The 27680-nt window shown below is 39.3% G+C and overlaps 1 protein-coding gene across 1 annotated transcript in view; it reads right to left on the reverse strand.

Annotated features, from left to right (window-relative positions):
* Window positions 1–2004: 2004 nt before the first annotated feature.
* The window catches only part of LOC148115325 (sterol O-acyltransferase 2-like), a 42165-nt gene continuing 16489 nt past the window's right edge, over window positions 2005–27680 (reverse strand). The window contains exons 8-16 of the mRNA XM_087886736.1: window positions 27018–27093; window positions 25930–26011; window positions 25696–25741; window positions 24929–25058; window positions 19366–19463; window positions 18146–18244; window positions 17611–17746; window positions 16915–17060; window positions 2005–2689 (exon numbers count right to left, since the gene is read on the reverse strand). Of these exons, the coding sequence (XP_087742862.1) occupies window positions 2639–2689; window positions 16915–17060; window positions 17611–17746; window positions 18146–18244; window positions 19366–19463; window positions 24929–25058; window positions 25696–25741; window positions 25930–26011; window positions 27018–27093 (864 nt within the window). The 3' untranslated portion in view covers window positions 2005–2638. The remainder of the gene's footprint in view (window positions 2690–16914; window positions 17061–17610; window positions 17747–18145; window positions 18245–19365; window positions 19464–24928; window positions 25059–25695; window positions 25742–25929; window positions 26012–27017; window positions 27094–27680) is intronic.

Below are 27680 nucleotides of genomic sequence, written 5' to 3' on the forward strand. Positions count from 1 at the left end.
TCTGGGGCTTCCCTGTCTCCACACCCAAGCAGGCTATCCAGGGAAAGGGATTGAAGCCCCAGCCTGGCACCCCCTCATCCCAGGCAACAGCGGTTATTGCGGTGCCTCTTCCCTGGCAGCACCAGGAGCAGGACTTCCTGTGGGTTTTTTCCCCCTTCGCACCACAACGAATGAAGAATGGGGGGGATGGCAGTGGGAGCGACCCGCTTAGCCCGTTTCTGGAGGAGGTGGAAAGGGGGTGGGGATGGCGTTGTCTTCGTTATTCTGAGGCAGGGCTGTTTGGGCCAGCCAATTCTTTTTGTGCCACAGAGGCTTGTAAAGCTCGGGCTGAGCCTGCGGGCTGCCAAGTCTGGAGCCAGCAGCAGCTTTTTCCTGCCCCTGGACAGCCTGGACAGGTCTGGAGCTCGGCTGGGGAGACAGGGAAGCCCCCAAAGCAGATCTTTCCCCCACCCCCTTGTACCCAACGGAGCCGGTTCTTGCGCTGTCAGAAGCAGCAAGTGGGGGCTTCAATCCCTGCCCCTGGACAGTCTGCTCAGGTGGGGAGAAAGGAAGCCCTGAAAGCAGATCTTTCCCCCATCCCCTTGTATCCAGCAGAGCCGGTCATTGCGCTGCCAGAAGCAGCAAGTGGAGGCTTCAATCCCTACTCCCGAAAGCCCAAAACAAGTCACGGGAGAGGGGGCACAAAGCGCATGTGGGGGACTGCGCATGCGCAATGCAGAACCTATGCATGGGGGAATGTGCGCAATGTGGGGTGCATGCGTGGGGTGTCATGTGTGCATACACATGTGTGGGGGGGTCGCATTGCATTATGGGTGCTGGCACGCACGGGCGTTATAGTGCGTACACACACACACACTTCCGGCACGCAACGAGAAAAAGGTTCGCCATCACTGTCCTATACCATTTCAGACATGTGGTTGTCTAGTCTTTTCTTAAAAACCTCCAGTGATGTAGCACCTACAACTTCTGAAGGCAAGAAAGTTTCTCCATCATTCCAAGTGGCTTCTCCCCTTGATTAATTTTCATCCATTGTTTTTTGTCTTGTCTTCTGGTGCTTTGGAAAATAAGTTGACCCCCTCTTCTGTGTGGCAGATCCTGATATACTGAAATACTGCTATCATTTCACCCCTAGTCCTTTTCTCTAGACTGGCCATACCCAATTCCTGCAACTGTTCTTCATATGTTTTTGTCTCCAGACCCTTAATCATCTTAGTTGATCTTCTTTGCACTTTTCCCCCCAAAGTCTCAACATCTTTTTTGTAATGTGGTGACCCAAACTGGATGCAGTATTCCAGGTGTGGTCATTAAAGATTTATAAAGCAATACTAATACTTCATGTCATTTTGATTCTACCCCTGTGTTTATACAATCAAGGATTGTATTAGCTTTTTTTTGCTGCTGCCGCACACTGCTAGCTCATGTTTAAGTGATCATCCACTAAGGCTCCAAGGTCCCTCTCACAGTTACTGTTTTTGAGCCAGGTTTCACCTAATCTGTACTTGTAGCTTTGGTTTTTTTCTGTCTAGGTGTAAAATCTTACTTTTTTCCACATTGAATTTTATGTTGTTGGATAGGGCCCATTGTTCAAGTCTGTCAAGATCTTTTTGGCTCCTGAGCTTGTCTTCTGGGGTGTTGGCTACTCCTGCCAGCGTAGTGTCATCTGCAAATTTGATGAGTTCCTTTTTTATTCCCTCATCTAAGTCATTTATGAAAATATTGGAGAATACCGGTCCCAAGATGGAATCTTGTGGAACCCCACTGCTTACTTCCCTCCATGTAGACATCATGCCATTAAGGACTACTCATTGAGTACAGTTTGTCAGCCAGTTACAAATTCAAATTCAAGTGGTGGGGATGTGTCTAGCCCACATTTTTCTAGTTTTCCAAGAAGTAGATCATGGTCTACTTTGTTGAATGCCTTGCTGAAGTCTAAGTATACTATGTCCACAGAATTTCGCTTGTCTGCTAATTTAGTCACTTTGTCAAAGAATGAAATAAGATTGATTTGGCATAATCTGACTTTATTTCCAAATATAGTTTCAAAAATCATTCACACAGTACAGTAGGTACTGCTAGAGATAAAATGTTGAATGAAAGTCTAAAGATAGAAAATATAAGCAATAATTCTGATATTGTTGAACTGTAACTCCCATCACTCCTCATCAATGGACGTGCCGGGAGCTGGATTTCACCTGTATCTGGAAAACTGCCTATTGACCTAAAAGTCACCTAGTTTGGATTAAAGCTGGGATGTGGGATAACCTATGTTTCAAGGTGGAGCTCTCACGTTTTCTTTTAAGTAGGTTAAGAAAGAAAGATAAGTCTTGTAAGTCTTGGAGACAACCAAAGATTGTTATTTATAAATTTTCCTTTGTCCCTTTTGCCTGGAATTTTAGCACCAAGAAGACCCATGAACTTCACACAGCAGGGATCTTTGTAGATGTTTTGTCTCTACTAGATGAGAACCTTTGAACCTACAAACCAAATTTTAGCAGCCTCAGGTAATGAATTTCCAAATACAGCTTTGGAAGCCCTTGTTGAGAGTCCTTGTTGTCGCAGCAGCAGAGTCATGTGCTATCCTTGTCAGACGTGATTTTTGAAGCAAAGTAGACGTTTAGGGTAGGCTGGAAATAGTTGCTTATGGGTGGCAAGACCAGGAACGTGGAGTCACTAGCCCCCAGAAGCTCTTCTGAAAAAAGAAAATGATGACTATGTCAAGAGAGAAAGAACAGCTAGAAGGGAGAGAACTATCACAAGACAAATTGATACAAGGATTCCAGCTAATCACATGCTTAGATCTAGATCAGCAAGATCAGCCATATATATGTTCCAACATAATCAGGAGCCCATCAGCACAATAATATTCCCAGAGTCTCAGCAATGTTGAAGGCAGCACTGGAGAGACTTTGAATTGCAGACCTGACCTATTCTGGGATGGAGAATCTAGCTCTGGTAGTTTTGCTTCTCAGGCCCCTCAACTCCTGGAGGCAACCCAAGGTAGCCCAGACTTGAAGGATGCTGCTTGTCAAAGGCTTTCCTCACCACACCTGGCCCCGCATCACCCCTCCCCTGCCAGTCACTACTTGTCACTCCTGGCCATTCACCTCGCTGGAGCGAGTAGTTTTCAAATAAAAAGAATGCTCACCTTTTGCAAATAAATAACAAACATCTTGGCTTCAGGTTTGATGCATCTTGCAAAGTATTACTGCTCATTCTAGCCTCTTTTCTTACTAACAGGTCCATCTCAGATTGTAATTTGCTACAACTTTTGCATCATTCTAGGGGAGATTATTCTGAAATGTTATCTGTGATGTTTGCAGCTTTACAAGTTTGTTTCCTCCAACCCTGTTTTCGCATGCAATTCCTACAAGTTATTTTGACATTCCTTCCTCCTTTTTAAACAAAGTAGTGGTTAGTGCTGGCCTAGAAACCAAGAGACTCTGAGTTCTAGTCCCATTTTAGGCTTGACAAAACGGCTGAGGGACCAGTCACTCTCTCACAGCCAAAACCACTTCTTAAATTGTGGTTGTGGGGAAACTAAGAGGAGGAAGGAATATTAGGTAAGTTCTCCACCTTGAGTTCCTTATAAAGTAATGAAGACAAGATAAACATCTAGCAAAATAAACAAATCATTTGTGAGAATGATGTCCTTCTAAAGGAGAAGGGGTGCTGACTGCCTTGTCACATGCCTTACACTACTGCATTTATTTCATTTTTATCCACTTTATTTTTCTCTACTTTTTGGTTTATTCTTCAGTAATGGCATAGCCTGTGAAATTTTTACCTGTCTCACATCCTAGGATTATGTGGGAAAACATCAGGTAGATACATCCATGTGACTGAAGGCAATGGTAGCAGAAATCACTAAGCAGCTACATTAAGACAGAAAGGTGGAGGTACCAGGGTGCAAAAAGTAGAGGATCTAGGGAGAAGAGAGCTGAGACATCCACCTTTCGTCAAGCTGGCACAACCTAATCAACTACAGAAAGATAGGAAAGTCATTTGGAACCCGGAAGTGTTGCAGCAAGCCTGATGAAAACTCAGCCAGACGAACCGCCGTTGGGGGGGTCTTCGGACCGGAACTGTCCTGTAGGGACAGTGAAAAAGAAGAGGCATCTTGGTTGGCTAAAGAGGAACAGGCAAGTTTCTCGGAAAGCCAGAGAAAACTCTTCGATCCAATGGCGGCGGGGGGGGGGGGGGCGGCCATTGTGAACCGCCATGAAGCTGGGGCAACCGGAATAAGAATTGTGCAGGAGCGAAGATTTGGACGGAGTATTGGTACCGGGTGAGTGATTAGCCAACTTACAGATAATAAAAGAAAAATTGGAAATTTTTAAAGTTACCCCGGCGTGGAAACAGCAGCTAAATAGCGTTGGGGGGAGACAATTGACAGAGAAAAGAAAAAGCGGAAAAGTGAAAAACATTAAAGCCCAAAACGGAATCTGATGCTTAAACTTTAAAGGTGGATATTGAATTTGGAGAGATTAAATTGAACATAAGAAAAAGAGCCTCAAAAGAAAATATTTTTAACAGGATTGGACATAAACCATATAGAAAATTCTAGATTTGATAAATTTGGACTGGACTATAAATTGATTTGGTGCATACAAAGCAGTGCTGGGTTGCCTCCGGTTCGCACCGGTTCTATAGAACTGGTAGTAAAACTGGTGGGAAGCTCCGCCCACCGACCTCAATGTCATCAAAACGCTTCTGCGCATGCGCAGACAAGCACGCGCACACGCGAGCGAAGCGCACACGCGTGTGCGGCCCCACTGCGAACTGGTAGTAAAGGTAAATAGAACCCACCCTTGATACAAAGGCAAAAAAGAAGAAGAAAATTAGATTAGTAAAGATCGTTAAAGTGGATTGTAAAACAAAATGGATACTTTTACAGTGCTGACTCAGATTGTCGATTGTACAGAGACATCTTCTGGAGAAACAAGATCATTACAGTACAAAAAAATTGTTTTGGAAAAAACTTTACTTTGAAAGCCATAACAGTCGTGAGAACTTCCAAAGAGGGTTTGTTTGTCTACAAACGGTTTGACTTTGATGATTAAAAATGGAGGACTACAACACAATTTTAAATTGGAATAATATTAACTTAAAAAGAACAAAATGATGCAAGAACTTAAAGAAATGATGAAAATGATGTATTTATCACTGAAAATGGATATAAGGGAAATGACTATAATGTTGCATGGAAAATCAAAACCGGATGATTTAAAAATTGAGTTAGAACACATTCAAGCTGACAAGGAAACAACCAATGAGAAGCAAGAGAGACTGACAATAAAGAAGAAGACAAAGACAAAGAGATGGATCATGGAAAATTAAATGACTATGTCAGTAATAATAATAAAAAGGAGAGCTTTAAAGATTACATTGGGATTAACAATGGAAAAAATAGAAAAGGGGGAAAGAGACGAAGGAAAAGAGGACGGAATAGAAAGAATAAAAAAAATTAAGTGATTACACTGAGATTAACAGTGGAAATATTAGAAAGAAGGAGAAGGGATGGAAAATAATGGGAAATACAGGGCAAAATAGAGGAGCTTATGATTTTAAAACACAAAATGATTACACTGGAATTAACAATGGAAAGAAAAGAAAAAGGGGAAAGAGATGGGAAATAATGGGAAATATAGGACAAAACAGGAGAGTTCAGGTTTTTAAAGCACAAAAGAAAAGAAGGGGAAAGAAAAAATAAATAAATAAAAACAGAAAGGGAAAGGGAATGAAATAAAAGAGGAATATGTTGTATACATTTAGAATTGAAATATGAATTGAAGTATGATTTATAGATGAAATGAATAATGGTAAAAAGATGAAATTGTGACAAGTTTTAAAAATATGAACAAATTTAATTGGGGAAATTTTAGTAATTGGAAGGTGAAATGATATTGTATTTTGAAATAGACGGTGGTGAAAGTAGAAATGATAAAAATCGGAATACTTTTAATTACACTGTTGGAGTTTATAACAACTGGAAGGAGAAATGATACTGTATTTTGAAATAGCTAAATTGTGATGAAAGTAGAAATGATTAAGATATTGTTTGAAGAGATATAAATATATATTTTTAACAAAGTATTTGAAAATTAGAGATAAGATTTAAGGATATAAAGAAAAAACTGTTATATAATTGATTGATTTTTTACTAAGATACTGGAATGTATGATGTCGAACAAGACTTAAGGAAATACATGGTATAAAATGTTTTTGATTTATTATTTTGATATGAAATAATGATTGTAATATTAGGAATTATGTTAAATGAGATTTTAAACTTAAGGGGTATAATATAGAGAAGAAGGAAAAAATGGAACTTGGTTAAGATTAGAGTTAGGATGAATAGGTAATATTGATTTAAAAAAGAAAAAGAAGGAAGGAAGAAAGAAAAAAATAGAATAAATACTGTGGCAAAAAGGGAATATATAAATTGTGTTGAAATGACTAAAATTGTTTAAATTTGTGAACCGGCCAATACTCTGTTCAGAAAAAATACATTGTATGTGTATTTGTCTCTGTGTTAAAAAATTTTTTAAAAAAACTTTTTATATAAAAAAGAAAGGTAGGAAAGTCATCGATGCCTCTTTTATGTGCTCTTTTCATTGGAAATTTTGAGATTGTTTCAAATTGACAGTGCAAAAATTGCACCAGCTCTACAATACTGGTGATCGTTTTAATGTTCTTTCACTTTTTATCTCGAGAAGTGCTAAAAGGATTTAAAAAGCAAATTCAACCATGCCCTCTTTTCCATTTAATCAATTTTGCCAAACATCACCCCAACTCAGAATAAAATAGCGCTCACAACTCACAATACAATAGCACAATAAAATAGCACTGTTCCAATATTTGAGGGGCTCCAAAAAAAAAATGAGGGGTCCATCTACCTAGGACTAAGGAGAAATTTCCTAAGAGTGAGACCAATCAACCAATGGAATAGCTTGCCTTCAGAAGTTGTAGGTGCTCCATCACTAGAGGTTTTCAAAAAGAGATGGGACAATTTATTTGTCTGAAATGATATAGGGTCCTGCTCGAGCAGGGAGTTGGACTAGAAGACCTCTGAGGTCCTTTCCAACTCTCTATGTTCTCTATGTTCTAAATCAGGTGCTTCACAGCAGAAGCAATACAGCTGGCTGGACCACACATGCATTACATTCACGGCCTGTATGATCAAGCTGCTTCATTGTCCACTCCTGTATCTTTTTCCCCCAGGAAGAAACAAGAAATAGCCAACTGCAGCAGCTATTAAAGGTCTTGGGAAACTCCAGGGAGTATCAGCTGATCACAGAAGTGTTACTTAATACTCTTTATAATGAAAATGTTTGTAATCTTGTCTTTCTTCCTGAAGGGAAGAGGTTAATCCCATCCCTAGATGGGTGATTGATGGGTTTCCTGGGTGTTACCCTGCCCTAATCCTGTCAGTTTCTGTTCTTTATTGACTTTATTCAAGGCATGTGTCGGCTTTTATCGCCACTAAGTAGCCTGTTAATTGATGAATGTATCTTTTCTTTTAAATTTTTAAATTAATTTTTCAATAAACACGAAACCAAAAACATACATACAAAAATATAAGCAAAAACAACAACAACAAAAAGAATATAAGAGATACAAAAAAAGAAAGAGAGGAAGAAAGGAAAAAGAAAGAAAAGGGGAAAAAAGGGATGAAAAAAAGGAACAAAAAGAAAAGAACTATTTTTTAGGCAGAACTGTGTCCATTTACAAAACTTATCCCTATAAAATACTTATGGTCTATATATTTTACTTCGTCAAATTTTGTTATATCTGAGCCTGTTTCATCTTTCTCTTTTTAATCCATTCGTACCATTTCTCCCATGATACATAGTACTCCGACTCTGTCATTTCTTTCAGTTCCAATGTTAGTTTGTCCATTTCAGTGCCGTCGTAAATTTTTTTGATTATTTGATCTTCGGAGGGCGTCTTCACATTTTTCCAACATTGCGCAAAAGCCAATCTCGCCGCTGTCGTTATATGTAAAATCATATGTCTTGTCTTCTTATCGTAGGTTTTTCCCATTATTCCCAGGAGGTATAGTTCTGGTACAAATTCTAATTGAACACCTGTTATTTCTTGCAACCAATTTTTTATTTTTTTCCAGTATTTTTTTGATTCTGGACACAGCCACCATGAGTGTTTCTGTCCACATTTCCAGCAATTTGGGGCCAAATTTGGATATATTTTTGCCAATCTTGAGGGAGCCAAATGCCAGTGGTAAAACATTTTATATTGGTTTTCCTTATATTTTACTGATCTAGTTAGTTAACTATTTTTATTCCAAATTATTTTCCATTTCTCTAATTCAATATTGTGCCCTACATTTTTTGCCCATGCTATCATCGTTCCCTTCACTATTTCCTCTTCTTTATCAAATTCCAAAAAATATTTATACAATTTGGTTATTAATTTTTCATCTGGGCCAATCAGTAGTTTATCTAAATATTGTGGAACCAATTCAATACCATAATCCTCTTTGTTTTTTGAATACCGTGATTTTATTTGTAAATATGGCCACCAATCAATAATAATTCCTTGTTTCTCCAGATCTTGCCTGCTTTTTAAATTTCCTTGGGGGTCTAAAATTTCATAATATTTGACCATTTTGTTCATATCCATAGCGTTTGGGTGTATCATTGCCTCTATTGTCGACACCCACCAGATATTTTCATATAAGTTTTTTAAAAATTTCTTGTGATATTGGCATTAAGGCCTCGTATTTTGTGATGAAAAAAATATGAATGGGATTTATTTTCTTTATCTCATAGAAAGGCATGCCACCCTTTTTTAAAAATCATGCCCTTCCAGTATAAGTAATTTTTTATTTCTTAAATTTGTCCACTCCTTAATCCAGGTTAAAATTGCTGCTTTATAATAGAGTCGCCAATCTGGGAGCCCTAGACCACCTCTGCTTCTGCTATCTTGGAGGTCTGTTAGTTTTATTTGTGGTTTTCTGCCAGCCCATATAAATTTCAGTGTAATTTGGTTCAGTTCTAGAAAAAATTTCCTATCTAATTTTATGGATATGGTCTGGAAAAGATATAACAATTTTGGCAAAACATTCATTTTGATGGTTGCAATTCAGCCCAACATAGATATTTGTAGTGCATCCCATCTTTCTAAATCCAATTTTATTTGCTGTATAAGTTTTGTATAATTATTGTCTTTTATTGAGGAGCATCTTGCCGTCAACCATATTCCTAAATATTTAATTTTTTTAGCGCTTTGTAATCCCAATTTCCCTTCTAATTCTTTTTCTTGTTGTCTTATCATATTTTTGACTATCATTTTTATTTTTCTCTTGTTGATTTTAAGGCTGGATATTTCTCCATATTTTTCTATCTCCTTTATTAATATCGGCCCTGTCTCTTTTGGATCCTCAATGAAAAACACCAAATCATCTGTGAATGCTTTTAATTTATATTCTTCTCTCTTAATTTTGGTCCCCTTAATCGCTGTGTTTGCCCTAATTTTTTTCAAAAATGACTCTAATGTCAGAATAAAAATCAGTGGTGATAAAGGGCATCCCTGGCGAACTCCTTTTTTTATCTCGAATGATTTTGTAATTTCCCCATTAATTATAATATTTGCTTTTTGGGTGGAATAAATTGTTTCGATCATCTGTTCAAATTTAGTACCAAATTTCATTTCTTTAATTGTTTTATCATGTACGTCCAATTTAAATTATCGAAGGCTTTCTGCGCATCCAGAAAAACAAGGGCTACTTGTTTCTCTGGATGCGCTTCGTAATATTCTAATATATTCAAAACCATCCTTGTATTATCTTTAATTTGCCTCCTTGGGAGAAAGCCATTCTGATCGGAGTGGATAATTCCATTCAATCTTTTTTTCATCCTTACTGCCATAATGGTCATAAAGATCTTGTAATCAGTATTCAAAAGAGAAATTGGTCGGGCTTCCGGTTTGGCTTCCATCGCCGCCAGACGGTCTTTTGGGACTGCCAGCCTCGTTGCCTGTAAAGAGCTGTCTCTACAGCTGAGAGACGGCTTGAAAAACTCCATCTCCTTGAGGAGACGTGAGATAGAGCTGGCGAGGACAGGTAGAGCCCTCTGCGAACTCCCCAGAGTTTTTTATTACTCTTGGGGAGGAAGCAGAATGTGGCTCCCTTTTCAGCTCGCCGCTGCTCCGGGCTTCAAGAGAATTCTGCTTCTTGCAGAGCCAGGCGACGGGACCAATCCATTTAATGAAAATCAACAGATTGTTTAAACAAATAGGATGAAATCCGGATTCTGGACCCTAAATCGCAAGTATTTCTAACAATTTTATAAGTGATTTTAAAAGCGAAGAAAAAAAAAGTTTAAAATGGCGACTGGCTGAGGCTTGAGAAGAAGAAAGCTGAAAGTGAAAGTCCTTCCGCCTGAATAGTTTAACACGTTACAAAGTAGCAGAAATAATAGCGCTGGCTAGAATTGAAAAGAAAAATTTCTACTTTATGTTTCTTCCTTCTTGGAGATTTGATATTGATACTGTTTGGAGAGAAGGCTTTTTCTTTAAAAAGAGTTTGTCTATGTGGCAGGATGGCGTTAAAACTGATAAAGCCAGACAAACAAGCAGCGGGGGGGGGGGTCCCCCATTTACAAACCATATGAACAAGTTTTGAACTTGCAGACTCAGAAGAATGGCTTTAAAGACCTAAAAGAATTTGTCTTGGAGGAGATGGCAAGACATGATGAGATTGTGAACCAGAATCTTGAAAAATTCAGGCAGGAAATTAAAGAGTTGGTACAACAAAAATATGCCAATCTGAAACAACAGTTTGTAACAGCTCTGGAAACCTTTTCAGAAATAGTTATAAAGCTGGATAAAGATATTAATTCAGAACTAGAGTCTAAAATGAAGGAAGTTGATCATAAGATTTATAATCTGGACAATAAAATACAAAGAATTGAAAATGATTTGATAAATATTCAAGACAATAGCTCAGAAGTAAAGTCTAAAAAGGAAGCTGATCACAAGACTTACAATGCAGATAATATAAAACAAAGGATTGAAAAAGAAGTTACAATGATGCAATACAGGTCCATGGAATTTGCGGTCAGAATGAGGGGACTACAGGAAAATAATAGAGATGATTTGAGAAAGATGTCTGCTGAAGTTCTGGCTGTGATTTTAAAGGTTAGTCCTGAAGAGGTATCCTGTAAGATTGATAAGGCCTACAGAGTAAATTCTTGGGTTGCAAAGCAAAGGCAGTTGCCTAGAGATGTGGTGATTTACTTTACTGATAAAGGAACAAGAAATGATATTGTGCAAAAGTCTTTTAACTCCACTCTAGAACTGAATGGAAGGAAGATTTGGATATATAAAGAGCTGGCGTCCAAGATGTTAAAAGATAGAAAGGAATTTGGATTTTTGGTGACTGAGCTAAAGAAACAAAACATTCCATTTAGGTGGGATGCTCCAGTTGGTATAATATTGAGATACCAAGGAGAAAGATATCAATTAAATACTGTTGAAAAAGCGGAAGAATTTTACTACAAGGTTCTTAAAATGGATTTAACATCTCCATGTATGCCATCAGTGTTAGGAACACAGGAGGGGAATAAAGAAATGCAAAATGAACAGGAGACTGAAACCCAGGCTAAGCAGATTGAGATGGAGGTAATGGAAAAACAACAAGTCACAGAGGCCCTTTCAGACGAGTCGCTTTTGGATTCTCCTTTAAAGGTTATAGCTGGATTACTTATAAATACAAGAGAGGCGGCTTTGGATTTTAATGTGATGTCTCATCAAGTTACAGACCAGCATGGAAATCAATCAGCTGATATACAAGTCCTAGAAAGGCAACCAGGATGGAGATCTAAACCACAAAAAGTTAAGAAAAGAAGAAGCAGGTCCTACAAAACTAAAAATTTTTAGACTAAACAACAGTCTAATGCCAGTTACTTAAGGGACGATTAAATATAATAAGCGGGACTTATAGATGGCTGATATATGAAAATATAGCTGAGGCAAATTATTGACTTGTACTATTTTGAGAAGAATAACAGATCTCTGCAGTGCTGTGCCTTAGGGATGTGGAAGAAGGCCTCTAACTGAGTGGATTGGAACTTACTATTTTGGACTCTTTGAAAAATGGATTACGTATATGTTGAGCTATAAGGCACGAGAATTATGGTGGGGCATGCAGAAGATCTGGTTGTTACCCTAACATGGTGGTTGGAATTAATAATCTAGATGAAAGACACTACAGAAGATATTATATGGAATATAAATATAAAGTCACTCGGGTGGTTTTTTTATATACGAAAACATTTATTATTGATGGGGGCAGATGGTAATTGAAGATACTGAATATACTGTTGGAAATAGAACTTGATGTTACCCTAACATGGGTGATGGAATTAATAATCTAGTTGAAAGACATTACAGAAGATATCATATGGATTACAAACTTAAAGTCATTTGAGGATTTTGTCTATATATGGAAATATTTTTTAGTGGTGTGGTATGGGCAGAAGAACAAAGATATCAAAATATTATGTATGGTAGACCTGTAGGAAAATGGGTGGAGATAGGTTAGGTTACTGATTGTTTAGTCTACTAAAAGGGATGTTAGGTTCAGATATTAATATACGTAAAAGATTTGAATTAAGAGATATATGTATGGGGGTGGAGGAAATGGGTAGATTATATAGTTTTATAGCTGAAGGTTGCTTTGAAATGTATAGTATAAGGGGGATATAATAACAATGTTAGAAAGAAAGGGTTAGCATGTGGGGGGTGGTGTAAAAGGATGGTAAAGTATTATTTAAGTTGATATCAATGATTTTATTTTGAAGAAGCCATGGGGGGAGGGGGGGGAGGGGGGGTTAGGGAGGGGGGGAAAGGGGGAAAAATTTGTATTTGAAAAACTTTTTCAATAAACAAAAGAGAAATTGGTCTGTAGTTTTGAATCTGGGTTGGGTCGGTACTTTCTTTCATGATGACTGTGATGTATGCCTCTCTCCACAAGCTGGGCATTTTTGCTTCCAACAATACCTCATTATACAAGTCTAAGAGTATCAGTTCTAGTATTTCCCCCATTTTTTTTATAAAATTCACCTGGTAGCCCATCAGGTCCCGGAGTTTTATTAATTTTTTGTCTATGAATTGCTTCTTTTAGTTCTTCCAAAGAGATCTCTCTATTTAATACCATCTGTTCTTCATCCTCTAATCTGGGCATACCTTCCTCTTTTAAATAAGTATTTATTTTTTCCATCTCCACTTCCTCTTGATTATACAAATTTTCGAAATATACTAATGTTATCCTAATTTCTTCCTTACTATTTTGTAAATCGCCCACCTCATCTTGTAATTGGTAAATTATCCTGCTTTCTCTTTCTTTTTTAAGTTTATATGCCAGCCACCTCCTCGGTTTATTTGCGTTTTCAAATTGATATTGTTTCATATATTTAATCTTTTTGATATGGTCTATTTGTTCAATTAAGTTCAGTTCATGTTTAACTGATATTAATTCTTCTTTAATCTGAAGGTCATCTAAGTTTAATTGAAATTTATTTTCTAGATACTCTAATTTTTTCAGTAGTATATCCTGTTGTTGCTTTTTCCCCCTGTTCCTCATCGATGTATATGCTATTGTTATTCCTCTCGTAAATGCCTTTAATGTATCCCATAAATTCTGTAATGATGTGTAATGTTTTTTATTTATGTCGAGGAATAAGATCAATTCTTTTTCTATTTTCTCTAAATATTTCTTTTCCTGTAGTATTTGTATATTTAGAGTCCATCTCTTAGGTTTCCTTTTTTGGCCTTTCCAAGTTATTCTCAGGGGGTTATGGTCTGCCCAATCATTAGGGAGAATCTCTATCTTTTCAATTTCTTTAATTATTTCTTTATTTGCCCATACCATATCTATTCTTGAAAAGGAATCATGTGGATTAGAATAGAAAGTAGATTTCTTTTCTTTGGGGTTTAATAACCTCCATATATCATTTAGATTCAATTCTTCAGTCATATTAAAAAAAGTTTTCAGCAGTACATTCTTTTTTTGTTTTTGTTTTATTGCAAATATAATCATTTCTTATATCTATTATTCCATTATAATCATCCACTATACATATATTTGAATAGTCCACCTCAATAATCATATCATGCAGTTTCCTATAATATTCCTTCTGTTTTTTGTTGGGAGCGTAAATATTAATTAATAACATCCTAGTTTCTCCTCTTATCACTTCAATCATAAGTATTCTTCCTTTGGGATCCGCATAAATTACTTTAGCTATTATTTCTTTTCTGACATATACCACTACCCCTTTCTTCCTTTTTTCTGATAATGCTGCAAACAAGTTCCCTAATTTATTGTATTCCAGGTATTTCTTTTCTTGTTTTCTAATATGTACCTCTTGGAGACATATTATATCTACATTCTGTTTCATTAATTTTGAAAGTATCTTTTTCCTTTTCGTCTGATCATTTTTGGTCTACCTGTTCTAATTTTTTTCCCAGTTTGTTCTGTTTTCATTTCAACTGATTTAATTCTTTGTCCATTTTTTTGCATTGCCTGTTGAATTGAATCCATTTTGGTATCTAATGTTTGTATATCCAATTTCAGGTCACCATGATTTTTAACCATTGTCTCTTGACGTTTCATCATGGTGTCCTGTATTGTAACCAGTGTAGATTGCATCATTTCAACTGATAAGTTAGTATTAGGTTTTTCTACCGGGAGCATCATGTCTATTTTTTTCTGGCTCGAAGGGGAGGCCATCACCACCGTCGGATTTGATGCCACCTTTTTCTCTGCTCTTAAGGTTGTGGTAGTAATACTAGTCATTTCTTTTAAGATTCTGCTTTGTTCTCCCAGAATATTATAAATTTTTGCCCAAATTACCATCCACTGTTGTCACTGAGTTGCTTATCTATTATTTATAGTTTATATATATTTTACGCTCTAGTTTCTATTTCTATTGTATTATCCTTAATTACTTAATCAGAGATTTACAATTATATATCAATAACCCAACATAGAGATACAGTACAATATAATTACAATCCAGTTACAAATTAATTGCTTAGTTAATTACTTACTTATAGTAAGTTGAACTATATTATATGAATATAATTGATATAATAGGTATTTCTACTCTTAAATATTTAATTTACAAGAATTTATAAAAATTTATAACTATTTCTCTGTTGAATCTGATTTCTTCACCATAATCTAAATAATCAATAATTATTAATAATACTAATAACACTTAATCTATATATTTTTAGATATAATCTTACCAAGGAACAATATCAAATATCAAAACAAAAACCAACAAAATTATTCAAAGGAAGAAAAGGGGGAATTTCTATTTCTAAGTCATTAATCATTTTCTATAATTTATCTGTCTTGTCAATATTCCACACAAGACAAGCTCCACGTGCCTGCGAGGGTCCCCAATTGCGGAAAAATCAGAGGTAAAGGACGGAGCTCGTCCTTTTCCTTCTGCACTGCCCCAACAGCACCACCGGAAGTCTATCAAAGCATCTCCGTATCTTTTCTTTTATGTACACTGACAGCGTATGCACCAAGACAAATTCCTTGTGTGTCCAATCACACTTGGCCAATAAAGAATTCTGTCCTGTCCTGTCCTGTCCTGTCCTATCCTATCCTATCCTATCCTATCCTATCCTATCCTATCCTATCCTATCCTATCCTATCCTATCCTATCCTATCCTATCCTATCCTATCCTAGGAGACTGTGAATTCTAGGCTTCCCTTAGGGATGAAAGTAAGCTGAGTGACTTGGGGCCAGTCACCCACTTTCAGCCCAGCCCACCTCACAGGTTTGTTGTTGAGAAAATAGGAAACAGGAGCATTAGATATGTGTAGCACCTTGAATTGACCAGAAATAAAAGCAGGTTAAAAATAAAATACATATTTATATGTATAGCATAGATACAGGTAAATAAGGCTAGGAATAAAGAACGTTGGAAAAGAAGGAAGGAAACAGAAGAGAAGGATGACCAGCAGCAAAGTGGATGGAGTTATACTGGCTATGACTGCACTATAGGGAGACTTGAAAGAACAAGTAGGCATAGATCCACATGGAGAAGATTTATTTATGTTGTAACTAGGAATCAGAACCAGCTTAATGGCGCAAATCAACTGGTCAGTCGGTCGGTCAGTCTGTCAAATTACTTAATAAGTATATATTAAGGCCGGGGCCGGGGTATCTACGGGATACCGTAGATACTTAGGGCTGGGGTATCTACGGGACCGCCTCCTGCCACCAATTGCCTCCCACCGGCCAGTTCGCTCCCACAGAGAGGGCCTCCTCAGGGTGCTGTCAGCCAGGCAATGTCGGCTGGCGACCCCCAGGGGGAGAGCCTTCTCTGTGGTAGCACCCACCCTCTGGAACAATCTACCCCCAGAGATACGAGTGATCCCAGACCTCCGGACTTTTCGTCGGGCTCTCAAAACCTATTTTTTTCAGTTAGCCGGGCTGTCCTGATTTTATGATTGGTTTTAAATAATTTTGATATGGTTTTAATTGGAATGTTTTAAATTAATGGGCCAAATTTATTTAATTATTTTAAATTTATTTTAACTTTTATATATAAAATGTTTTATTTTTTGGCTGTTCACCGCCCTGAGTCCGAAAGGAGAAGGGCGGTATAGAAATTTGAATAAAGATAAAGATAAAGATATATAGGTACAGACTATATTAGAATCAGCTCTTAGCTTCATAACAATTTCATTTGCAAGTTCCTGGTGTTTCTGAATTCCCCACCTTCTTTACCTTAATTTTAGCAGATGGAATATATACCAGTTAGTAGGCTTGACCCTCTTGGAAGAAGAGATATTTTCATTAATGAAAAATGGTATAAAGACGGAATCCAAGACTTATTCTATCTCCAGAAGGTAAACTGCCTACTCACCTCCTTGAGTGGACAGTGGACCTGAGCAAACCACTCTTGGAATAATAAGGAGAAAATAATTGTTGAGCCCAAAGAGAGGCATATCCACATGATGATGTTCCAGAAAGGGCCTTTTCTCTTATCATTGAGAACAAAGTTAAAGAACACTATAAAGACAAACAAAAAAAGGGTTAGTTGTGTATATTCCAGCCACACTGAGCCAAGGAGATCTCTCAGTTACTGATTTCTAATAACTCTTATCTACAATAAGAACTTTCCTCATTACCAAAACTAAAATAACAGCAATTTCCATTTTAATTACAAGTCAATGTGCCCCATCCCTTCTCCCATGGAGGTAAAATAATTTGGGAAATAGAATCCTCAAAGCAATGCCCTTGCAGGTGGAACTCTCTGCTCCTAGAACCTAGAACCTAGGCCTAGGCTATTTTCCTGTTGCTCTTCTATCTGTGTCCTAATTGTGACTAAAGCATCTGTTTTGGAAATGTAATTGGACTTCTGAAATAACAAAATTTTGTTTTCCAGTTATTAGTTTTGTTTCTGGTCTTGCTTTTCAAGTGTAGAAACCCCAAACCAAAGGAGGGTAGAACAGAATGAAAGAAGGTTCACCAGGAGCAATCCATGTCACATTATTTTTTAATGGGCCTTGCTTGAATCCTCTGAGGAAAGGTTCAGTCCATTTCCTGAGGCAGTACTAACCTCCAGGCATGACAAAAAGCACAAATATGACAGGATAGAAGAAGCCAAGGGACAAGGTGAGTATGTATTCATGGAAAACTGCTGACAAAAGGAAGACGATGAGCATAGCTCCACCTCGGGTTCTCCCTCCAGTCAACTGGAAGAGAAGGAGCACAGGTGAATTATAGACCTCATCTTGGTGTTCACCAATAAACAATGAAGATAGGCATCAAGAAATTACACACGGTTGGTTTACTTTATGGGGTAATATAGGGTGGGTCTGGTAATCTTGTCAGCCCTTTCAGGTAGTCCAGACAGTAAACCAATAATAGTACTTTTATTGCAAGGTTACAGAAATAGAATCTTGCAAGTCTGAAAGCACTTCCCCCATTCCCGACCTTTATTTTCTGAACCAAAAGGAAGAATCCCTCCTGAGATGTTATTGTACCCCCATTCCTGCTCCGAGCTGAGACATCTCCTTTTGACCATTGCCCTGGCTGCAGTTCTTCCTCCTGCCCCCAAAGATTATTCTCACAGCCCATTACAGTTTACCTACCCACAGAAAATCTTGATAAATATAGCAGTACAGCCAGTCGTGTACAATCACATTCCATGATCGAAAGTATGTCGAGAATGATGTGGAATTCCACCAGTCCTAGGCAAGGAGAATGAAATAAAGAGCATGAAAAACATAGAAATGCCAGGCTTGAAACGGGAACATCACTGTATTTTGGCAAGGAAAGAGACAATCCACCTTAGCTTGTCTGTGTACAGGTAGTCCTTGAGTACCTGTACACAAGGGGCGTGCATAAGTGCACCAGCGTGCCTACCATCCCTGTTCTAATATTCCTTTTTACTTACTCTTTTCATGTAATCAAATTATGTTTATACTTTTACCTGTTATCTTATATATCCTTGACAAATAAATTTATGATTATGAGTTAAAAGGGCAATCGGGATTAGGATTTCCATCACTAAGTCAGTGGAGAAACCAGTGGGAAATTGCAACTCCCAAACAGGCAGGTAAGTGGCTACTGTCAGGTGTGGGAGAGCAAGGAGATGCACAGGGTGTTAGGGAAGGGGTGAGATCAAGGATAGGGGAGGGTCAAGGGGGGCATGAAAAGTTAGATTTCAGCCATTGAGAAGACATGAATGAACCACCATGTGGGGTCTTGCAAAGTCTTTCAGAACATGTTATTTGATCTCTCTTATAGTCCCTAAACATACATGTTTCTACAGGCAATATTCATTTAGTGACCACAATTGGGAGCAGCAACAAAGTTGTTAAGCGGTCATTAAGTGAAACAGTTATGATATTTGCCTAATTTATTTATTGCCAAATTTACATGGCTGCCTATCTCACCTAAAGTGACTCCGGTGCCATATGATAAAAGCAAAAATTAAAATATTTTACAAGCCCATTAAAACAATTAGTATGGAAAAAACAATGCTTGCAATCTTAGTTCTACTTTGTTTTGCTTTACAGACCTGCAGAGGTTGTAAATGTGAGATTTGATTATAACTTTACTTTATCATCAAGTTGTAACTGCACCCAGTTGCTAAATGAGCGACCACCTGTATTTATTACTTTGATTACAATTAATCAGATACTTCAATGTCAGCTTCTTCAGTACAGTTGTTTTAGCAAGTTGAAATTTGCTTCTCTTTCAGAGCCATAACCTCTCAGAACTCTGTGCGAAGTTTTTCAAACTGTTCTTCATGGCCTTCCAGACTCCCCATATCTTTCTTGCAAACTCCGCCACCCCTTGTTATCACCTTGTAGAAAGAACGGTCTGCAAAGCGCAGGATCTCAGCAAATATGTTTTGCCAGCAGTCCAGCAAGATATAGGCGATCAAGAATAGCAAAGTTGTCCCTGAATGAGAGAGGTAAAGAAATACATCAGTTCTTCCCAGAGATTAAAAACTCAATTATTGTTACAAATTGAAGACAGACAATTGCAACTCATATTAGACTTTTAGGTTAGTATCCTAGTGGAATATCTATTGAGATTCTTAATCATCCAGGTCATGGTTGGTCCAAGCAAAGCTGCCTTTTGCAATTAACTAATAGTGGTTTGTCAGTGCTGATGGTGCTGAAGTGGTGCAACAGATGTTTTGGGATTGCACCCATGGTACCTATTATTATGAGCACTCTCTTTGCTTTCTTTGGCTACAATTGTTCTGTTTACATATCTTTATATTTTGTGATTTTTCTGCACTTTTTTTCTCTTTACTTCTGCTGTTTCCAGGTACTACAATGTCTACTATCCAGACTTTTTTGTTGAAGGAGCCAATCTGGGTCAGTCACTGGGACCAGAGGTTTTGTCTTCTGAGCTTTCGGACTCTAGCCTAGGCTGGAGAGAAGTTCCCTGAAAATGGGCTCCAGAACGAGTCCGAAAGCTCAGGAGACAAAACTTCTGGTCCTGGTAAGTGACCCAAATTGGATCCTTCAACATTATCCTGGGACACATATATTCGCCTTCATTCGTGAATTTTGTCTTATCGATAATTGTTAACATAAACTGTTATGTGGGAGGTGCTTGTTTATTTTAATTCTAAAGTGTCAGTGCAGATTAATCTCTTCATTTTCTACTATTTGTCTATTTGGTGCTCTTATCAGTTCCTGCTTGCAGGCAAGTGTTATTATTATTATTACCTTTTAATCCACCTTTTGAATATATAAGTCAAGATGGAAAACATACACAATATTCAGCCTTCTACTTTCTTCGCAACAATCCTGTGATGTGGATTGGGATGAGAGGAACTGACCGGCTGCCTTTCATGCTTCTTAAGGCAGGCCTAAAACTCACTATAAACTGGTTAGAAGGCCAGCAGTTTTACCATTATACCCAACTGGTCTTGTTCCCAACATGTGTGCAGAGTATCCGGAGGCAGGCAGCCAGCCAGCCAGCGTAGTTTGAACTGAGGCATCACTCCGCTCCATAATTCAGTAAACACCTATGAGTGATTTTAGCTGGGCACAGAGGGAAGATGGCTTCACATTTTTACAAGGAAAGAGGATTGGTTTAATATAAATCATTCTTTTTCAGAGGCAGATAATAGGCTACAGTCAAATAATCAAAGGATCTGAAATGCAGATGCACTGCTAAAATTATATATTTATAATTATCCCCCCCACAAAAACCTAAAGCAATATATTTACAATTCTGTGATCAGAATAGATGAATTGCACAATCGCTTTATATATATATATATAATATATATATATTATGAAAATACTATGGGAAGTCCTACCTCCCCGGAACAAAATTTTCTACAGAATATTAAAAGAGGCAGAATAGAATATTTCCCCTAAAGGAGAAATATTCTCCTTAATAAATGCAGAAAGCATCCCCCAGTCTTTCTGCTATAGGAAAACACCCTCAAGCAGAAGCCTGAAGAGGCTAGGCCAGTGACGGCTAACCTTTTTGTTGTCATGTGCCGAAAGCTCTCTCTCTTGTGCACCTGCATCCATAATGCAATGCGCACGCGAACCCCTGTGCCCTGACCACCTGCGTATGTGTGCGCGACCCCCCTGCGCTCTCCCCATACCCTATTTTGAGCCTAGTAGGCCTCCCTGCAGCCTCCTGGGAGCAAAAATGGGCCATGGGGAGGTCTCACTGTCCCCGATGCCCCATTTTGGGCCTCATGTCAGCCCCAGCGCACCTGGCGGCTTGGGGCTGCCACTCCAGCGGTGAAAGGTGACACCAGGGCAGTTCCACTGGGGCAGTTCTAGTGGGGACCAGAAGACTCTGAGGCAGTGCTACACCCACTGCGCCCTATGCTTGTGGACCTCAGCTCCATTGCAGACACCGACTGGGTTCTGGCTAGGCCGGGCCTGGCCACCACTGCTGCCGCCGCGGATGTCAATTGGCTAGGGGCTGGCCCGTGGGAACGTTTAAATGGTGACAGGGAGCACTGGGCAGCTAACCCTGACTTCATTTCACTCTATTGCACTCAGTGATGGTCAGTTTGTGCCGGAGCGAAGAAGATAAATATACTACGACTCAGGACTGAGTTTTGTGGAGTTTTCTTTTCTTGACTACCAGAACCTGACAGGAACTCAGAGCTACCTTTGTCAGCATGGCTGAGGGAATACAGCCGGGTCTGGAGGCTGCAGGCTCGGCAGAGTCCATGGACCCAGTGGAGCCTGCCATCCTGGAGGTCCTGCCAGTTCCATCAGTGGGCCCTTCCCTGGATGTTCGACCCAAGGAATGGCCAATATCAAAAAAAAACCTAGCAGGCCAGGAGATGTTGGAGGCTTCTCAGGATATGTTGCCTATTAGGCCTCCCTGCAACCCCCTGAGAGCAAAAATGGGGTGTGGGGGGGCGCTCCGCTCCCCCCACCCCATGTTGGGCCTAGTAGGCCTCCCTGCACTAATAACCCATATTGCAATGCACGTTCGACTCCCCCCGCCCACCCACACCTGTGGACGTGCTCACTGCGCCTGCCTGCATGTGTCCTGCATGCACCCCACCCCCCCGCACATGCGCACCAGAGACTCAAAAATCAGCTGGCCGGTGGGAGGCGCGCACACAGGCACGATGGAGCTGAGCTTGGGCAACGGCTCACGTACCCGCAGAGAGAGCTCCGCATGCCACCTGTGACTTGTGTGCCATAGGTTCGCCAGCATGGGGCTAGGCTTTGTGAATGGATATTTTGTATCCATTCATAAAGCCAGTCCTTCTATTCATAAACAAAGGAAAGTAAATAGCTCCAAATAAGCAGCACAATAGGCAAGGAGCCGAAACTGACAAGATTGCCTCAAACGAACAAATCACCTGGGTATTGCATTTCCCCTTCTGCCTATAGAACCAGTCATGACCCCTACATGACGCCATAGGAATCTGGCAACAGCCATTAAGATAATCCCTACTCATGGTCACTCATGCCCTAGTCACTTCCTGTCTTGACTATTGCAACACGCTCTACATGGTGGTGCCCTTGAAGAGCATCCGGAAGCTCCAGCTGGTGCAAAATGCAGCAGCCTGCATGGCTTTATGCAGACCTCGGTGTGCACATGTATTACCTCTCCTGCGGGAGCTGCATTGGTTGCTGATTTGCTTCCGGGTGCAATTCAAGGTGCTGGTTGTCACATTTAAAGCCCTTCATGGCTTGGGACCAGATTATCTGAGGGACTGTCTCTTACCGGTCACATCTACCCAACCCACCATAGCGGAGAAGCAAGGAATGTTGCGGGTCCCATTCCCTAACCTAGGGAGATACACCTTGTATGACCCAGAAGAAGGGCCTTCTCGGTGGTGGCTCTCTCTTTCTGTAACATCATTTCCTCAGAGATTAGAATGGCCCCCACTCTAACACTCTTCCGGAAGAAACTGGTTCTTCCAGTGGGCCCGGGGAACACAGAGCAAGGATGGAGCCCATTAAATGGCTCGTGTGATGTGTTGTCGCTGGGGTGGGGGGTTATTTTATTTTATTGCATTATTTTATTATATGATTATTCTCATTTATTAGTTTTATTATTTTATATATGAGGTTTTTACATTCCTGTAGGCCGCCTTGAGTTGCCATGTGCGAATAGGCAGCAATATAAATTTCCTAAAATAAATAAAATTAAATTAAAATATTTAAGGGCATGAACAGGCATCTCAATCAGAAAGCCCCCCCAAATTGTATAAAAGCCTATCTACTCTCAACCAAAATTTGTCAGCCACATCATAGACATGCTGCTGTTACTGTTGTTTCTGGCTACCAAATAAATGCAGACCTCCTTTCCAACTGCAGCTGCCTTCAGTTCATTTCTCCTGCATCTTTCTCCCAGCTTGGAATAAGAACCAGACCAGATTTTACTTCCCACAATGCAAAACATATCTTTGCAACCAGGACTACAAATTTCCATTTAGAAGTAAAAGTAACATTTTTGGCAAGTAGAATTTTATGAGCAGCACCATATTCTCCAGCTTTATTTCATGTATACAGGATTTTTGCATACCCCTTATTCAGGGGTGAAATCCAAATTTTTTCCCTACCGGTTCTGTGGGCGTGGCTTGGTGGGTGTGGCAGGGGAAAGATATTGCAAAATCTCCATTGCCTCCCCACTCTGGAGGAAGGATATTGCAAAATCTCTATTCCCACCCCACTCTGGGGCCAGCCAGAGGTGGTATTTGCTAGTTCTCTGAACTACTCAACATTTCCGCTACCGGTTCTCCAGAACCTGTTAGAACCTGCTGGATTTCATCCAGGACAATGTTCAAATGGCCATAGAGCACAGCAGTTGGAGAATAATTCAGGCAAAAGATGTGGATGTTACATATAGTCCAAAATCATATATATATTGGGCTGTAAAATGAGGTAACTAATTATTTATTAAATTTATATACTGCTTATCTTGCTACTCAAAGCAATTCTGGGTGGCTTACAATGTATCACTTAGCTGCTACAGATAGTCCTCGACTTATGATCATAATTGAGCCCAAAATTTTGGTTGCTGAGACAATTAAGTGAGTTTTGCCCCATTTTATGACTTTTCCTGCCAGTTGTTAAGTGAATCCCTGCAGTTGTTAAGTTAGTAACCTAGTGGTTAAGTGAATCTGGATTCCCTATTGATTTTGCTGGTCAGAAGGACACAAAAGGTGATCAAATGACCCCGGAACACTACAACCATAATAAATACATGTCAGTATTTATGGCATGTAGTTTGATCACTTGAGCATGAGGATGCTGCAACAGTCATACCGTATTTTTCGGAGTATAAGACACACCTTTTCCCCCCAAAAAAGAGGGTGAAAATCTGGGTGTGTCTTATACTCCGAATGTAGCCCCGCCCAGCTTCTCAAACGGAGGTTTCAGAGGCTGAAAAAAGCATCAGAAACGAAGCTTCAGAAACGAAGCCCCCAAACAGAGCTTCAGAAGCTTTTTTTCTGAAGCTCTGTTTCGGAGGCTTTCAGAGGCAGGAAGAAGTTTTTTCTGAAACAGAGTTTCAGAAATTTCAGAGGCAGGAAAAAAAAGCAAAAAAAAAAAAAAAGCAAGGCACAGACCTCACAACCAAGGAACCTGTTGCTAAAATTCACCTCTGGGAACAGCTGATTGGGGGTATTCCGGGAGGCCGATCCACCTGCCAATCAGCTTTTTTCTTATTTTCCTCCTCAAAAACTAAGGTGCGTCTTATACTCCGGTGCATCTTATACTCTGAGAAATATGGTAAGTGTGAAAAACATTTATAAGTCACTTTTTTCAGTGCTGTTATAACTAAATAAATGGTTGTACGTTGAGATCTACCTGTAGTACGTCTCTCTTCACTTTTTCTAAAATGTTACAAATCAGCCCGATCGCATAATCCTATTACAGGAATATGAAATCATAATTGTTTCCACATACCGGGTACAACTGAATCAAAGATGTAGAGCAGCAGGATTTTGATGGTGAAGGGCTGCTTATGCATGTTGCTGAAGTTAGGGATGAAGTAGTATTTCAGAAGGAAATTCATAAAATATACACTCGCCAGAAACTGTGGGACAAAGAGAAAGTACTTTACCTTAGTGATCTACTGACATCTCAGTATTCTGGCAAGGCATGCTGGTTGCCAGCTCTCGGCTATAACTAAGAACAACCTTCTTCTGGTCTATGATCTCAGAAGCTGGATTTGGCTGCCATTTTAATACAATCCTACAATGCCCAAATGCTGTCCTCCAACACCGGTCCCTCTTCTGTTTAGTTTTAGTCAATCTGTCATAGATTTCTGCACCACTCACTTCCTGAGTGGCTCTAAGTTCCATCCCCCTTTTTTCTTTTGTTTTCCTGTGTGAGATATTTGAAACTATGTACGTTGTGTCTAAAGTTTTAAATTGAACATCTCTTAGGAAAGTGAACTTTTTTGCATCAAAGATGACTCAGGACAAATATTATAATTCATTCACTCAAGGCTAGAGAACTCTGGGAAATTTAAATGGTGGTCTTTGGTCACTCAGGGCTTCTTAAATAATTATTGCTACAGTATTTACTACCTTGGCCAGCTAAGACCCCTTAGGGTTTCCAGATCAGCTCAGTCTCAAGGGAAAATCCAATCGTCTCCAAGCTCATTTCTAATCCATAGACAGATCAGATAAAACCAACCAGCCAACGGAAACTTAATGTGTTTCTCTCACCTCAACCAGTTTTTGGATGACATAACTCCAGCGGATGTATGGATCTCTATAAGGAAAGAAGCAGGGATGGAGTTGAGATATGAGAAGAGAGTTTTCCCTTTTCTCGGGTTATACCATTGCTCTGGGGGCATTGGCCGTAGACCCAAAAGCCTGTTTTGCCCACCCTTTTTCTGATAGAGCTGAGAAACCGGGGGAGGGTGTGCAAAAACACAAGGATGATATGCAAGGAATTACCTTGGATAGCTCTTTCTGTAGATCAAAGTAGGGCAGAAGAGAAAATACAAGTAGGTTGAGAATTCAGGAGGGCTTATCTTCCCTGGAGTGGGGGGAAAGAAGCAAAGGAACAGTTGGAAGTACACAGGGACAAGTACAGAGATAGCAATTTGTATTATACACTGAAGAAATAGTTGTCCTGGAGGACACATGGTACTCAAGTGCAGGCATCTTCTCTCTCCATGCCGTTTCAGCAGGAAGAATGCAGAGCTTTATGTATATGTGATGATAGCAGCAGCAATAGTACTCTTGTATACCACTTCACAGTTCTTTACAGCTCTCTCTAAGTGGTTTACAGAGTCAGCATATTGCCCCCAACAATCCTGGTCCTCATTTTATTGACCTTAGAAGGATGGAAGGTCAAGTCTGAGCTGGTAAGACTCGAACTTCTAGCATTCAGCAGAATTAGCCTGCAGTGCTGCATTCTCACCACTCCGCTACCATGGCTCTGCTGATTAAGATACTTCTTATGTACAAAAAATAGCTGCAAAACCCGCTATAGTTAAAGTGTGATACAGGATGTAGAATACAGCTTTGTGAAAACCTGTCTCCATTGGTATACAAAAGCAACAAACAAGGAACATTTCTATTCCGCGTGTTCACAAAGATATGCATAAGAAAAAATGGAATCAATAATATCTTACACTACATGTCAGATTTTTTTTTAATTTTTGAGTTGCTTTGTATTCTGATAAGAAAGATCAATAAATAGATCAATAAATAGATCAATAAATAAATCACCCATGTTCTGCAGCTCTTCATGCAAAACAAAGTCTGGCAAATAGGAGAAATTGTAATTTGATGAGGGATATGGAAAAATAATTCTTGATCCTTTTCTTTGCAGCCATATAAGCTTTCTCATTATTTTGTTATACTTAAAATCTACTACCGTACCGTACGTAGCATGTGGAAGCCAATGGTTGCATGACTATTTTATGCTACAACTAAGATGCTGCATCGGTGGAAAATCAGTTTGGGGACTCTGGGGGCGACTTATAGCCATCATAATAATCACTAAGAGCCTCTTAGTCAAACTTAGTCAAACTCACCAACTTGGTCCCTGGCATGGAGAAGAGGCGGCATCGATTCTCGCAGAAATGAGTAGCTTTTCATCAGGAACCGGATCTATGCCAGAGAGGGAAATGAGCAAGGAAACAGTGTGAAGTTGAGTCATGTTGTAGATATCCTTGCAGAGGACTTTAGTATTCAGCTATGCCACCTACCTGCCCTTTGGTATCATTCTTGTGGATATTCAAAGAAAGGAATTGCACCCATTAGCTCAGCAGGATGGGGTAATCCAAGAAGTCTCAAATGTTCCCATGGTGGATCCCATGGATCCCATAGTGCTCCAGACTGTCTGTCTAGACTTTTCAGACAGAAATGGCCCCTGCTTACTCACTTGGCTAACTGTCAGCTATACTGCCTGCTGATCTTTCTGCTCAACTTCTTGCTTGGATGAAATCTGCTTATCTTCCAGCTTGCAAGAAGAACATATATTTGAGGCCATGGCAAGTGCTACTGTAAGCATTTATATATGACATATACATGACGATGGCTGCTAAGGACCATAACTTCTGCCACAAAATTTTTAAAAATGTACTGTATATCTTCTTCAGGGCAATGTATAGTGAAGTATATATCTTTAACCTGGCCTTCCCTTAATGACTCTATTTGGGGTTTGTCCAGATCATTTAGAGGACACCAGATAGGAG

The sequence above is a fragment of the Pantherophis guttatus genome, chromosome 2 (assembly GCF_059756535.1).
Source record: "Pantherophis guttatus breed Tessera chromosome 2, ASM5975653v1, whole genome shotgun sequence".
NCBI lineage: Eukaryota > Metazoa > Chordata > Lepidosauria > Squamata > Colubridae > Pantherophis > Pantherophis guttatus.